General features: G+C 36.4%; 1 protein-coding gene across 1 annotated transcript; it reads left to right on the top strand.

Annotated features, from left to right (window-relative positions):
* Nucleotides 1-9,199: 9,199 nt before the first annotated feature.
* On the top strand, nt 9,200-9,579 carry PCDH7 (protocadherin 7; the record flags this gene model as incomplete). Its single annotated transcript, XM_009707689.1, has 1 exon — nt 9,200-9,579. A coding segment is annotated over one exon (380 nt), but the record flags the coding sequence as incomplete, so codon positions are not given.
* Between the last annotated feature and the right edge of the window lie 5,695 nt (nt 9,580-15,274).

The following is a 15,274-nucleotide window of genomic DNA, read 5'->3' as shown; positions in this document are numbered from 1 at the left end:
CCTTATTATATATATGCAATTGGTCTTGTGAACAATAATTTTTGTCTGAACTACAGGATAAATACAACTTAAGAGAAAACTGTATGTTTCTAATGTGCTTCCTTTTACATTATAATGTAATCAGTAAATTTGTATTTGTCTAGAATTAAATCTGTTGAATTTGATTTCACTTACACATAATACTGTATGCAACCTATATTATGGTTCTCCACTCAAAAACATCAATAAAATTAGGGCCTGGAAGAATACAAGTAATTTTTTACTGAAAAAAAAAAAAAAAAGCCATAGGTCTGTTTTTCATATAAACAGTCTTTAAGTCAATTGTGAAACATTAATGATTCCTTGAAGATCAGAGATGCAATACTACAGAGCTGATACAATCATTAATTTCAGTAGGAAACATTTTTATGGAGTTATTCTATAATTAGAGGAACAGTTAAAGAATATTGTACCTTTACCTGCTGGAGGCAATTGTGATAGAAATAACTGTGGAATCTAAGCCAGCAATTTTTTTGCTTGGGTAATATTTCTTTGGTTACATGTCTGAGTCATGTTAAATAACTATATAGTCTAGTATAGTCTGTTTAATTAAATAAAGGAAATACATCAAAGTCTTATACATTCTTTATCTTATGTGACTCTCTCCGTAAAGCACAGGCAATTATGCAAGGGTATAAAACCACAAAATTTCATATAAGAAGTGAACACTGTTGAAATTTTCTGCTTTACAGAGCCTCTCTTACACCTGTTTCAGGTTTAATGGACTTCAGAGGCATGATATTTGTTTTGCACCACTACAGGTAGAAGCAGTGTTCAATCTTTAGCTTTTTGATGAAACTGTAAAATGGAATGAATGAGTTGGGACTCAGGCAAGAAGATTTTGTACAGTTCAGGTTATCATGTTGGAACTTGAGAGTGGGATTTTTTTTAGCATTACTAGTTTTTTGTTTCTGTATTTCTTTGATTAACACCTGTCTTAAATGGTCCAACCGTTTGGGGTTTTTATTTATGATTTTATTAACATGAAATTTTAAGGAGGATGTTATTCTAAAATGGACTTTTAGCTGAACCTAAACCCAACATCTGAGATTGATTTATTATTGAGTAAATCAAGAATCTTAATCCAGAAAGAGTTAAGGATTGGATTGAGGTCAAAGTACATAAATGTTAGTAATAATTTTAAAAGAACTGCAGAGCTGAAGGAAACCTTTAGAGGTCATTTAGTGCATCCTTGCTTTCCCAAGGTAGGATTAACCATGTTTACATTACCCTTGGGAAAAGTTTTTCTAGACACTAATAAAATACTCCCAGTGGTGGAGACTCTATAATCTTCCATCGCTACATTTATACTCAAAGGTTTTTTTCTAATTTCTAACATGATTTGTCATTGCTGCAATCAAGCCATTACTTTTGGTCCTTTCTACTATGGGCATTCAAAACAGATTGTTCCCACTCTTGCTTTACTATAGCGTTTCAGGTACATGAAAAGTGCTGTTTTCTCCTTCAGCCGCCTTCTCTTCTGGCTAACTCACTTTCATTCATCTAGCATGAGCTTTTTTCAAATGCTAAAGAATTGGTTACCTGTTTCTGTTTTCTTATGGTATTGCATTGTTTATTTGTTTGTTTTATTTTTATTAGTTTTAGTACTAGAGGACTACATAGCATCTCATATTTGCCTTGAAAATTCCACTCTGGTTTCTCTTGAAACCAATTAAGTGCTTGGACTTTTGACAGACTACAGCAGTGAGTCTTGCTATTCTTATGAGTTAAGGGATACTTTTATTTTACCATTTTTCAAGTACAGTATTGAAAGTTCTCACTTTCATTCTATGTTCCCTTTTCCTTGCATAAAGAAAGAATAAAAGGGTTCAGAATTCATTATTTTATATCCTTCTGTCATACCTTCTCTCACAGTATTAATCATGTACATATTCAATCAATGTACATGTAAGCCTTTCTGTACTTTGAAATATTTTCTTAAGCACTGAAAAGAATTTCAGACTTGGGCATAATGTACATGAAATTATTCTAGTCCAAAAGCAATTAATATATTCATTATTTCAGTGCAGTTGACATATCTCAAACAGTGGATTTGTGTTTGACTTTATACAGTAGGACTGTTTTAGAGATGGCATGCACTATCTCTGCAGTACATGATAATGCCACATTCAGAATGACAGCAGTCCAAGCCTTGGGGCACTAAATGCTTCTTGAGATATGTTCAATTGCTGTTTAACTGTATTTAGCCTGAGGTGCAGAGCAAGAAATTGCTGATGCCTTCAAACATGTGTAGGTATTTTAATAGTGTCTTGGCATGTCAGAATATGGCACAGCACTAACTGGGGTGCAGTTCCTGAATTACTGCAATTAGGAGGCAGGAATTCCAAAGACAGTATTGCTATAACTGTGTGTCACTATAGCTTAGCTTTTTTTTCCCCCTTAAACAGTGATTTTCTGCAACAGGTACCCTCTCAGCTGTTTTCTGCGTTATTGTTCTTTGATCATGTAGTCAATACTTGTTATGGTTTAAGAGCTTCACTGTGTCTCCAATCACACATAAAACAATCATTTCATATAAAAGCGATGTAAATGGACTCCTCTTTAATTACATAGTTTTACTGGTGTTTCACTTGAATTTTTTAGATGGTCCTCTGAATATAGTATATTTATATACCGAGTGAAGGAAAAGGTGGGATGAAAAGTGGCTTATCTAAACCACAGTCTCTGTCATTACTGTATGACAGTTCCTATTCCTTTTCCTTTTCTCACAGCAGTCTGGAACTACTGTACAGGCATTCTTTACAGGTCCTCTATCACTGGAACCATGCAGGGATGTTATGGGCCCATCAATGGGCAAAGGCAGCAAAATCTGCATATAGTTATTGATTTGTCATAGGTAGTATTTAGACCTCACCTGCCAATGATTCCTCAGATCCTGTGGACCAAGCTGTATGGTTTACAGAAGTACTGTTGCACTGCTGTAGTAGTAGTACTGTATGGTTACCGTGGTGGTGTACTCCTCCAAGAAAAGGTCTACAGCTAGAAATTCTTTCTCGGCATGGAGTTCTTTCTGGGAAAGTTCAAGTTATTGTACGTAGATAGGGAGTGAGTATTGCTTTAGAGGGGTTTCCATCTCCAGGGACAAGCAGAACAGACCTTTTGACTACTTAAGTACATCTAAAGTCTGTAGTTACCATAGGCTTTGTGTGTGGTTTTGTGAGAGAAAATGAAACCTCCCCACATCTTTCTCCAAAAGACTGTATGTGCTAGGACCATGTCATGAATAATTGATAGTGCTAGGTTTGTATAAGATATCTTGTACAAGAATGGTTGTTAAAAAACATGCAGAGCGGAACCACAGTGAGTATGCATCATTGATTATATTTCTGCAACTTGTGTGTACAAAAAAACCACATTAAGTTGTAATATGTACTTGTTGACTACTGTGTTCATAATCCTTTCTTTGTACTTGATGAAATATATTGACTTTCTTTGTTAAGGAGTGGGAGGAGAGAAAATAATGCAAAATTGCTTGGGTGGAATATTTTGGTCGTTAATTTTTTGGGCTTTAAACTGGATATAGAACATCATATTTCCCTTCTCCACATTGCTGAGGTAGGTGTCTTCCCTTCCTGAAACAAAGTCACCCTTCTAGCCCTAAAGCAAGTCAGCTACAAACAGCAGAAACATAAGAATATATATAAATAACTCAATTAATTTGCATGCTCTTGTACAAAGTTTTATGGAAAGTATAAACTATCACCATCTCAGAAATTAGCCATAAATGTTTAAAGATTTGTTGGATTATTAATAAAAGTTTAAATTTTTTTAAAGTTATAGTTATCAGCTAAGTTTGGAAATTGGTGGTGGAAACTGATATCAGATGCAATGAGAAAGTAGATTGTAAGACCCTGTAAATTAGTGTTCTCCATTTTTTTTTTAGCTGAAGCCTAAGCAGTTGCAAGTGAAAACTGCTTTATAAATATTCACTTTTGAAGTCTCCATTCATGTGTATACCTAAAAACGTGTCCAAACATATGCATTTTAGGGAGTGGGTTTACAATACCTTTGTAAATAGTCAAGCAATACCTAGTTCTGACATAGAGACACCATAAGGGGATATGTTTGAAAATAACTTGGATGACATATTCCACTGCAACTCTGAAGACAATTTTATGCAAACGATAGCTTAAATTTAAGCAGTCTATGTACAAACAGTTAAAACCCACCCCAAATGTACAAATTTCTGTATGATAAGAAATGTCATCCCCTCAGGCTTACTTCCTCACTAATTAGCAATGTGATAAAATTTGTTTGTTAATAACCAGCCTTTGAGTCAGTTTCCAGATATGTAACTGTGGTAGAAATCTGTTGTACTCTTCCTTGATGATTTGCCAGTTGTGCTGCCAAAGTCTTTCCTGTGTCAGCTAGCAGTGTGGTTGCTACTAAAGTGTTTAACTTTTAAACTGAGAAGTACTTAAAAAAGCATGTCACTTACAGATAGATATGTTTGGATGTAAATTATGCTAGAGGACAAGACTAGTAACTCCCCCTTCCCCCCCCAAATTCAGGGATTGTTCACAACTCCATAGGCTAGATAACGTAAAAAGAGGAGCATAAAGTCACTACTCTGCAAAAAAGGGTCAATCTGTTCAGGGAATTAGCAAAAATACAGTTAATTACTTCGTAGTTAAAATGGTGTGCCAGTTTATTCAAAATGGAGGTTAAAGCTTTGTTATCTACTGTAGTGTATAGAAAGTACCCAAGTTTAGGTACTGGTAATAGTTTGGTCCTGACAGCACTGGATATTTTACCAATCTTCTGATACAACACACACACAAAACATTCCCTCCTTCCCTGCACTCCTTCCCACCCACCCCCCCAAATGCTGAAGTTATGTCCATCTTTTAAACAGAAGAGCAGTTAAAATGCAACAGGTTTCAAAACATATTAGATTAAATGTGTCCTTGGATGCTGTACTGATTCAAGCTCTTAGAACAGATGCAAGAAAGCAATGGAGTAGAAGGCTATATTAAATGTATGTGCCAAATATTAACTGCAGTGTGTTTTAGAGGAAAATATATCACGATGGATCCAACAGCTTGAGGGAAGTGAGGTTGCTGCTACTGCTGTTCCATGTCCCCAGGTCTAACCAGTAGCAAAGATGAAGATGTATTCCCAGCAGGCACACACACAGAGCACACACATACACCAAATATATACACAGTTGGCCGCACAGATCGCAGAGACTCAGAGCACTCACAGGAACACAGACAGCAGCAGTGGCCGCATTCTGCTCCCCTCTCTGGCTGGACAGGATGGAAGTCCACTAGTGAGAGTGGACACACACATATGTATACATGCATATGCACACATAACAGAGAGCCCATACCCCTGGAAGAATTAGAGTGGAATTCAATAAGAAATGACAGATGGTGCTGCTCAGGCACAGAGAACAACTGGACAAACTTATTAGCCAGCAAATTATTTACATGTGACTGGCCCTTTTATCCCCTTATATCTCTGTTTTCCCAAGGTTGTTCTTCCCCAAATCACCTAAAATCTTCCCGTCCTTCCTTTGGTTCCTCCCCTAAACATTGCATAAGTCCTATACTGTCCCAAATGGCTTTTCCCCCACATCCGGGAATAAGTCCTACATCCCTAGGCCGCAATCCCCCTGTTGGACAGAAAGATGATCTTGAGAGCAGCTGCCAATGACTCATGGTGATGGGTTTCACACCTAGATAATGGGACTGATGGTTCTGCTAGGCTAGCACTGGGAGGGGTCCAGACAAGGTGGTTGTTCCTCCTGAGTCCTTGACTTGGGTTCCTATCTGACACTATACACCTCTGTGCTCCTCTGGGCCTGGGCAGATAGACATTCAAAGGGCTGATTGCATCTGTGATGGGCCTGGGAATAGGCCGTCAGGGTATTATTTCATAGAATCACAGAATGGTTTGGTTGGAAGGGACCTTAAAGATCATCAAGTTCCAACTCCCCTGCCAAAGGCAGGGATACATTCCACTAGATCACGTTGCTCAAAGCCCCATCCAACCTGGCCTTGAACACTTCCAGGGACGGGGCATGTACAGCTTCTCTGGGCAACCTGGTCCAGTCCCTCACCAACTTCACCGTGAAGAATTTCTTCCTAATATCTAATCTAAATCTTCCCTCTTCCAGTTTAAAGCCATTCCCCCTTGTCCTATCACTACATGCCCTTGTAAAAAGTCCCTCCCCAGCTTTCTTGTAGGCCCCTTTAGGTACTGGAAGGCTGCTATAAGGTCTCCCTGGAGCCTCCTCTACTCCAGGCTGAACAACCCCAAGTCTCTCAGCCTGTCTTCATAGGAGAGGTGCTCCAGCCCTCCGATCATCTTCATGGCCCTTTTATGGACTCATCTCCAACAGGTCCATGTCCTTATTTGGGCTAGTATTATCCAGCCAGTGTCTCTCTGAGTTCTTTTGTGGGTGTAAAGATGAAATTTATCACATAACCCAACAGGGAGAATCAACCACATGCTGACTTAGAGGTTGTTGCTTCATAAAACAGCACTCTAAGGCTGAATTGTACAGCAAATCCTCATGCTTTACAATAAAGAATTCTATTATTTGTCCATAAGTGAAGAGAGGATGCACTACAATGCAAAATGGTAAATTTTCAAGCGTGCAATTCAAGGATCGCTAGCGAGGGAAGGATTTTATCAACCAACCCAAGTAATGCTGGTTCAAGATTTGTTTGCACTAAAAAGAAACAGTCAGATATAATGAGACACATTAACTGTTTTAATCTGGGAAAAAAAACAACAAACAACAACAAAAAACCCCTTTGTAATAAACACATACTCCTGTGTTTTAGAGGTCAGACATGTTGCCTTGATAAGCATTTGCTAGTATTCTGCTAGAGTAATAACTGAAATACTAGCAACAAGTATAATGTTTAACAGTCATTGTTTGGAAATAAGGTACTGTTTGTTTGAAGAGTTTATTGAAATTCACATGGGAAGGGGATCTGCTCTGTTGCAAAAATATGAAGAGAGTTTTTCCACTTAAAAATCAAAGCAAATCAGGTTCAGCTCAGCAATTAAGTATACTTCTTACTTTTAGGGAGTGCCAGAATAATACTGGATTTAGCTGACAAATAGAGAATTTTCCTGTTTCAGTCCCCAACTTCTGTTTACCTTTCCAGAAGAGAGTCATCTGAAAACTGATACGCTGATAACTGTCCATAGTCTTTGCATTCTTCATTTAGAAAATGTGAGAATCATGGGGAATCATGGTTGAGTCTAAGTGCAAAAGCCTTAAAAGGTACTACTGGGGGGAGAAACAAACAAACCCCACTCAGTTCCCTTCTCCAACCTTACACATCTGAGCTACAGAATTACTCAGTTATCTAAACGTCAGTGCTGTTTCCCTCATTAACGTCAATGACATATTGAAATATTAAATATTATACAGTATTCAGAATACATACAGTAGATTTCATAAAAATGTTGACAACTGTTAATAATAAATAATATGCATATCCTTTGCAATACTGCAATAAATTACTAACATTAAAATGAATGTTTAAATGCATCAAAAAAAACAGGACAGGGTGAACATAAATCGGACTTTCAAGAGCTTTTGCAGTTCTATCAGGATTATGATGCTGAAAAATATGCTTGGTCTGCAAGCACCTGTTGTAAATATTTTAAGTTAAACCAGTTTATTCTGGAAGAGGCAAAGGATTTTTGTCTGCTCCTTTTTTTTTGTTAACCTCAGCAGAGTTCTTTTTTATGAATTTATAAAAATTTCACTATTTGAACTGTCACTGTTTGAGAAGGTCATCTGGCAGCCAAAATCAAAGAAAAAGATAAGCAAAATAGAAGTAACAAAATGGAGGCTGAATAGACCTTTGAAAGATATTTTATAAGGCGTAGGTTGTTACTGGTAAAATTACTGTTCACATGAATTTGGGTGTTGTAGTGGGAAGGTAGAAACTTGCTACAGCCCATATGAAGTACCTGGCTGTGTTTCCATGTTGAAGCTCCTTGGTCCTTTTTAAGATAATCGATTTTTTTATAAAAGAAACCTTAAAGTTTCATCAAATAAGTCATATCATATGAAAATCATGTCAAATAAACTGGAAAAACTAATTTACTTGTTAATTTTTGATCTTTGTCAACTTTAATTATTTGAATATCATGTTGTTACTTTGTAGGCAGCTCTAGTTATTTCATGTAGATCATATAGTACAGTATAAGTGAACAAAGGCAAGGTTTCAGAATCTTACCCAGTACTTAAAACAATTGAGGTAGGTTTTTAATTCAGTTAATTCAAAATACAAATATTAAAAACTAGCTATGTTTTTATCAGGCAGGAGTCAATCCTGCAGTCCCCTGAACTTGGCTAGTTTTCAGTGAAAGCTCTCACAAGTACAGTAGCTAGAAAGCTTAGAGACAGTGATCTGGAACAGGACACTTTCAAACACAAGTCACATATAAAATGTTAGTGTATCTATTCAGGCAGCACTTAGATTCTCCCTGTCCCTCCACACACACACACAACACACAGAACAGTTTTATCTGTACATGTTAGATTAACTTTATAACCAATAGCAGGGTCTTTGTATGCTCCTGCTAATCATTGATTGTAGGATTCATGTAACATATTGTGTACTAACAATGAATGACAGTTCTCAGAAATACAAGCAGAGGTTTACATTATGTGAAAATTGAGTCTCATTGTCAATAACAGAGCTCCTCACTTGCAGGGTGTTAAGCATGTCTATAAGTATTTGCAGGGTGCAGAGCCTCAGGTTCCTTTCACATAAATTCAAAGCATTCTTTACAAAAAATTCAAAGAAAGGTATTTTTAATAATTTCAAGAAAATTGGCAGTATGGAATTAAGTGCTTGGTTGACTCTTTCAGAGATCAAAATTCATTCAGTACCTAACACCAAATGCTTTTGAGATTGATTTACAAGCACAGGAAGTGGCTTAATAGTCTTATTTTTCAGTTCTTGAGGTTGAGGATAACTGTACAGATATGCTTGTTGCCTATGGGCACATGCAATGTAGAAAAACCCATTACTGAGCAACGTATTGCAACATTCTTACCAAGACCTTTAAAAATACCTTTTGTGAATTGAAGGATTCTTAGTTTCACTGGAAGTCATTGCAATATTATTAATTTATAAAGACAACTCTATTTTACTTTCAGATTCAAGGCCTCTGCCAGATGTAGCCCTGACAGGGAAGTGTACCCGAGAGTGTGATGAATATGGCCACTCGGACTCCTGCTGGATGCCAGTTCGTACTTCTCCTGAAAGAAAGCAGAAGAGCCAGCCAAAACTCTCCACTTTCATGCCTGTCGATGAACGAGGCAGTCAGGAAAAGTTGGCCAATGGAGAAGCCTCCCTCATGGGTGATCGCAACAGAAACCTCCTTAACAAAAAGTTGACCTCATCCTATGAGACCTTCAGCGCGGCTAGTTTCAGCAAAAATGAAGAAGGCAATCCAGAGGATATCCCCCTTACACAGACAGGGGAATACAAGCCATCTCCTGTTAATACTCTAACTAGAAGAGAAGTTTACCTGTAGGCTAAAAATCAGCAACAAAGTTATTGCATATTATAAGAAAGAAAAGTGGCAGAAGTCTTAAAATCAAAACACTTTCAACAAAAAATAAGAAACAAAAGAGGGGGCCACCAAAGAGACAAGATCTGCCTGCCACTTCTGCCTCCATAGCAGGCATTTAATTATACTGTCTGCTTGACTATACTGTACAATATAGAAAACATTGCTGTTACTTGCATGTCTAATTTCCCCTCGCTGATTTTTATTTTCCTAAATCTATGGTTGCAAATTCTTCCCATAGTAACGAGCTTGATTAAAAAGAACACAACACACTGTTGTTTCCCCTCTGCAGAAGCATGAGTTAAGCCATTCATTTTGTTTATTTTTCATCTGGCTTGTTGAGGATAACAGGTCAGGGAAAATTTATTCAAAACATATCTGAATATTGCTGATCTCCACCAGGGACAATCCTTCAGAAACCATACAGATACAGAGATAAATATAAAGGAATAATCATTAATAGGCACTTTGTGAAGACCGCAGCTTTAATATTCTCACTTCTCATCTGAGGCTCGAAGCAACAGAAATACATTCAGCCTGAGACTGCAGTCAAAAACATGGCATACTTTCCTACGATTCATGAACTCTGATTGTTTTATCCATAGAACGAACGTGTTCTTGCTGTGTCTCTTTCTCTCCTTCTCTCTTGTTCTCTGTAATGATTACTCCAACGTAAACCCAATTAGTAACACATATACCATAGGACAGTAATGATAAACTGTTGAAATCATTATTTTGGGCAAGACTAACATCTAGCTGGGAAGATCGTAATAGCAAAAAGGCCAAAGATCACACAATGGATCAGGGGAACTGCTAAGTATTGGTGCTTGGCTTAGAAAACTAATACTTTCACAAATACATACATGTACTCATAGCACACCTTCAGTCAGATTTTGCACAGCAACACAGTTCCCAAGCCCAGATGACAATTTTTTTTTCCAGTGTGGTTCAGTTGAATGCCCAAAGGAACTGATGTGGGTTTTTTTGTAATGACATGATATGTTGCAGCAGATGCTGCATATGATATGCTGCATATGCCAGTTCCAGGGAATTTTTAAGATCAAAATTAAAAACTAATAGTAGTAATAGAAGGCTGTGTTAATGAGAATGCTTGGTGGGATGGAAAGGGTGGACAATGGGATGATGCAGTGACAAAAGAATACTACAAGTCAAATACAAAACCTTCTTTTCAGAGCGTGAGGAATGATTGCTGTCTTTTGTCATCAGTGTTGCAGATTACCAATTGCTTCAATTATGTCAAAGATATAATGAAGGTTTTCTTGAAACACAAGTGCATTAAAACCAAGAGAAGTGCAATACTGAATGATGTCAAGATTCAGACCATTTAAGCTAGGTAGAAAATGGTCTGATAAACAGTGGTATGATACTCACCTCGCAGGTCAAGATGAGTCAAATGGAGTCCAAGCTACCGTGATATGCAAGAGCTCTGGGCTGTGACGATTCTCATGGTGAGTGCTTCTTGAAAGGAAGAGGAAATGAAACAGGTTTTTGTGCAATAAAAGCAACAAAACACGTAGAACTTCAACCAGTTGTTTTGTAGCTGATGCTGCAGTAATAATGACAGACTGAGCTCAGACATTCATATGAAAGCGACAATCGAACCACACAGCAAAGACAGCTCGAGGAGGGGAAAGCATTCAAATCCCTGGATGTTTAACCTGGTGTTAAGGCATGGCTAGATGGCTCTCTAGTATACTGTAGTCACAATGTAGCTTTGGGTAGTTTCTTGCTTTGAAGAATTGCATAGAAATAACCTTAAACAGCCTAAAGTAGAGGCTGGTAAATCAATACAACTCATCACATTTATCTTTTGAATTCACTTTTCCATATGGTGGGATGGGTCATTATCGGCCATTTCATTCTCTTCTCTCGAGTTTACTTTCTTCAAGTAACATTAGTTCGTGTATAGCAGTTATGATGAATGGGCACATTCTAGAAAGAAAATATTAAAATCAAAGATTAATAATGATTGAACATTTTTTATGTTTAATTATTTAAGTAATATGGAGAGATGCAAACTAGTACTTTCTTATGAGACTGCATACAGCGGTTACTGCTTTGTATAATCTGTAAGTACCTGTTTAAAAATGCTTCTAAAAATGCTTATGTAATGTATACACATTTTTCTTGCACGTTTCAACAGAATACACAATTGCATAAAACAAATGTTCAACAGAATTTCCTTTAATAAAATTTTATTTAATATTACACACACACATAAAAAAAAATTAGGTAGCTTGGTTTCATATATTCCTAGACCCTTTTTCTACAAGGCTAATAATACAGGTCAGAGAAGACCTTCAGATTAAATGGATCAGCAGTCACTCACCAAATTTTGCACAACATAAGACAGTCATTAAATACTTTACTTGTGTGCATCTCCTTAGACCTAAAATGGGTGTGAAATAATCTTTTTAAAGTTCTATCTACTGTAAGTATTCACAGTAATTCTAGTGGAACTAGCCACTATTAATATGCTGATTACTCTTCTGACCTGGCATGACATATGAATATATTTTCTGTTTGTGTTTTTCCTCTTTATTTGAAATAGGTTAAATCTGGTGCCACTCCATAAATAGAGTGCTTTTGTATAAAAATAAACAAATAAAACTATAAAAAATAATTAGGGTGAATGCAAAATATGCAACTGTGCCTTTTATACCTACTATTATGGTAAAGTGGTAGTTGGGTTTGGACACTGAGGGATAAGGGGCTATTCCCAACTTTTTTGAACCTGTATATTTACCTGTGTTTATTTTCTGAGAAATTATAAATAATATATTTAAAAACAAGCCTTTTGCCAAACTCAGTTAATGGACCAGTCTTAAGCATTATTAACACAAGGCTGTGGTTTAAGTAGGTCTTGAGGTTTGGTGTTTTTTTTTTTTTTATTACTATTTGTGTGGGATTTGGGGTTGTTTTCATTTGTTTTTAATTCTGCTGCCTGGAAAACTATGATCAGCCTATATTATAGCTATTTAGCAAGGTGTCTCCAGTTCACGTTGCCAGGAAAATTGACAATTTTTTTTAAATTGCTTTTAGCCACCATCATATTTCAGTTGTACAGTATATAAATCATCCTTTTATTTTCTTCCATGAGAAACTCAAATGAGCTTTGCATGTATTTTACATTAGGGAACCTTTATAGATTGATGCATTAATATATAACTTTATATGTATTAGAAAATTCAATAGCTTTGGTCTAAAATCTAACGCTCATTCTGGATTTCAGATCCACTATGTTTATTCAATATGGTTTCTGACTGGCCTGCTGTCTGAGTTTCAGGAAAAAAAGTTAAACATTATTTTTATGTGGGGGAAGAACTTAAATGGGATTGAAATGATTGGCTGAAAGGCTACCCTAGGAAGTTGTCAAGCAGGATAACAATGAATACAGATAAAGACCTTACCATAAATCCAGCCATCACTAAACACTTGTAAGGAGCTTGAAAAATGGAATATTTTTCCTTTTATTTCATTGGAGATAAATATACAATGTTTCCTTAAGGAATGATGCAGATGAAATAGCAATAGAAATGAAAGTCCATCAGTTAAGTTGTATTACTGACTGAGGAGCATAAACACAAGGAAGAAGACAACATTCACCAGCTGCCTGGGGTATGCTTTCAGACAACTTTTTCCTAAATTTTAAAGCACTTGCATTCAGTGTGGTACGATCTGTTTGTAATATTAATCATTGAATATTGTTCTGCAACTTGGATGTTGATAGTGAAGCAGAGAACAATTTATCATTGTTTATTATGAGTCACTATGCACGCAACTATGCTAAACATAGCAAAATGTATTAAAAGCTAGTCCACCTCTATTTATGAAATATTTACATAATTTAATTTGCTTTTGTACAGTTTTATGTAAATAAATTGCTTGTCATTTTTGTCTCTGCAAATTAAAATATAACATGTTCAACAGGTTTCCCATTTGCCAGTGTACTTTCTCTGACAGGCTATTCCACGTTTACTGGATTAAATCACATGCTAGTTTGCATATTTAACCCATATTTTGCATGGTAAAGTTGAAACTGCCTTTATAACTAGCCACATCTTCATCTGCTGATGTAGCTGAGGTTTTACCTGTCTACAAAGTGAAATTCAGTAGAGATTATTGTCACTTGGGACAACATACAGACTTTTTTTGCAGTAGAAATAAAGTACTTGTAAAGGTAGCAGTTGTTTCCGATTACTGTTCAAAAGGGCTTCTTGTTAAGGGGTATTTAGAAGCTTCATATCAAGGAGAATAACAAGTAAAAGCTCAGGTATTTCTTCTATGGAATAGCAATTTTCTAATTAGCAGCAAGGCTGTTATTTTTTCCTAGAAGTTTACAAACATTAACAAATCCTAAAATGTCAATGAAGAATCTATGCTGAAAAAAACCAACACAATTAATGCAGCACTTCAGAGCAAAAGTGGAATAAAACCCTACAGTTCTTTCTAGCTGTGACTCAAATTAGCCATCTCAGCATAACTACAGATCAAGAACAAACTCTTCTCGAGAAGGAACATCTAAGAAGCAGAAAGAATTTATTCCTTATCTGTCTGGATCACACACTGCTTTTTTGTTTGTTTTAAAAAAGTAGGTTCCAAAAGAGCTATTAAGTTGGGATTTGCATCAGTTGTAATATGTGAAAAATGTGTTTCTGGGGAGAGGGATCAAAGATTAAAACTCATCCCCCTCCCTGTTGTTTTCTACAAAATACAGAATTGCTAGATAAACCTTGCAAATCATTGTGTACAAATTCCCACTGAACACAACAGAAAGCGCTGTTTCTATCTTTTTACCTTAGTTACAGATTAGGCTTTGATTTTTGTGAATACAGGTTGGCCAGAACTTTTTTATTTTTTTAATAAAATATACATTGCAAATTTCTTACTCTGACTGTATTTTCAGTTAACATTGCCTGGTCTTCTGTAATGAACACGTCAAGGAAGACTCTTCCTTCCATAAGCAGAGGTCTGAATCCACGTGCCTATGGAGAGAACTCAGTCTATCAACTGACCCCAGATCTCCCACGTCACCCTCAAATGAGCTACCCCTCAACCTCTTTCAGCAGTAGCAGTACTTTAATGAGTAACTTCAATCAAGCTTTCATGATTATTTTATCCTAGATGTAGTATGCAAGGCATGACCTTATGTTTGTTTATTTTGTCTTTTATCTGCATTCTTCTTGTTTACCAACTGCATCCAGGAAGGTGATTACAGGAAGATAAAATAAATTTCCTGAACCACAGAGACTGGCAAAAGATAACAATTTATGCTCTCTTTTAACCCTGACTTCACTTCTCCCTCCTGTGCTGCAGTAGAATGTAAATCTTATGCAAAGACTGAAATTAATAAATGTGACCTAGACAGAAATAATTTCATGTCTTTATTGAGCCTCCTGCAGGGAGTGTATAGAAGATGTTTAATAGTTCATAAATGTGCAAATCATGTATCCTTTGCAAAAGAGGAAAGCAACACCAGACTTGGACAAGAATATTTAGTATATTGCTTAGTAAAATGATAGGATTCCAGTCAGTCAGTTCATACAGCTATTTCTTCTAAAGGAAGTATGACTGGTTTAAAGACTTACATATACTTACCAAGAAACCAAGTGTCCTGGTTTGACTAAAACAGGGCTAT

This window comes from Cariama cristata, unplaced genomic scaffold (genome assembly GCF_000690535.1).
Source record: "Cariama cristata isolate BGI_N322 unplaced genomic scaffold, ASM69053v1 scaffold35609, whole genome shotgun sequence".
In the NCBI taxonomy this organism is placed as follows: Eukaryota; Metazoa; Chordata; class Aves; order Cariamiformes; family Cariamidae; genus Cariama; species Cariama cristata.
The sequence above is the reverse complement of the archived record's forward strand: the minus strand, read 5'-3'. Positions and strand labels throughout refer to the sequence as shown.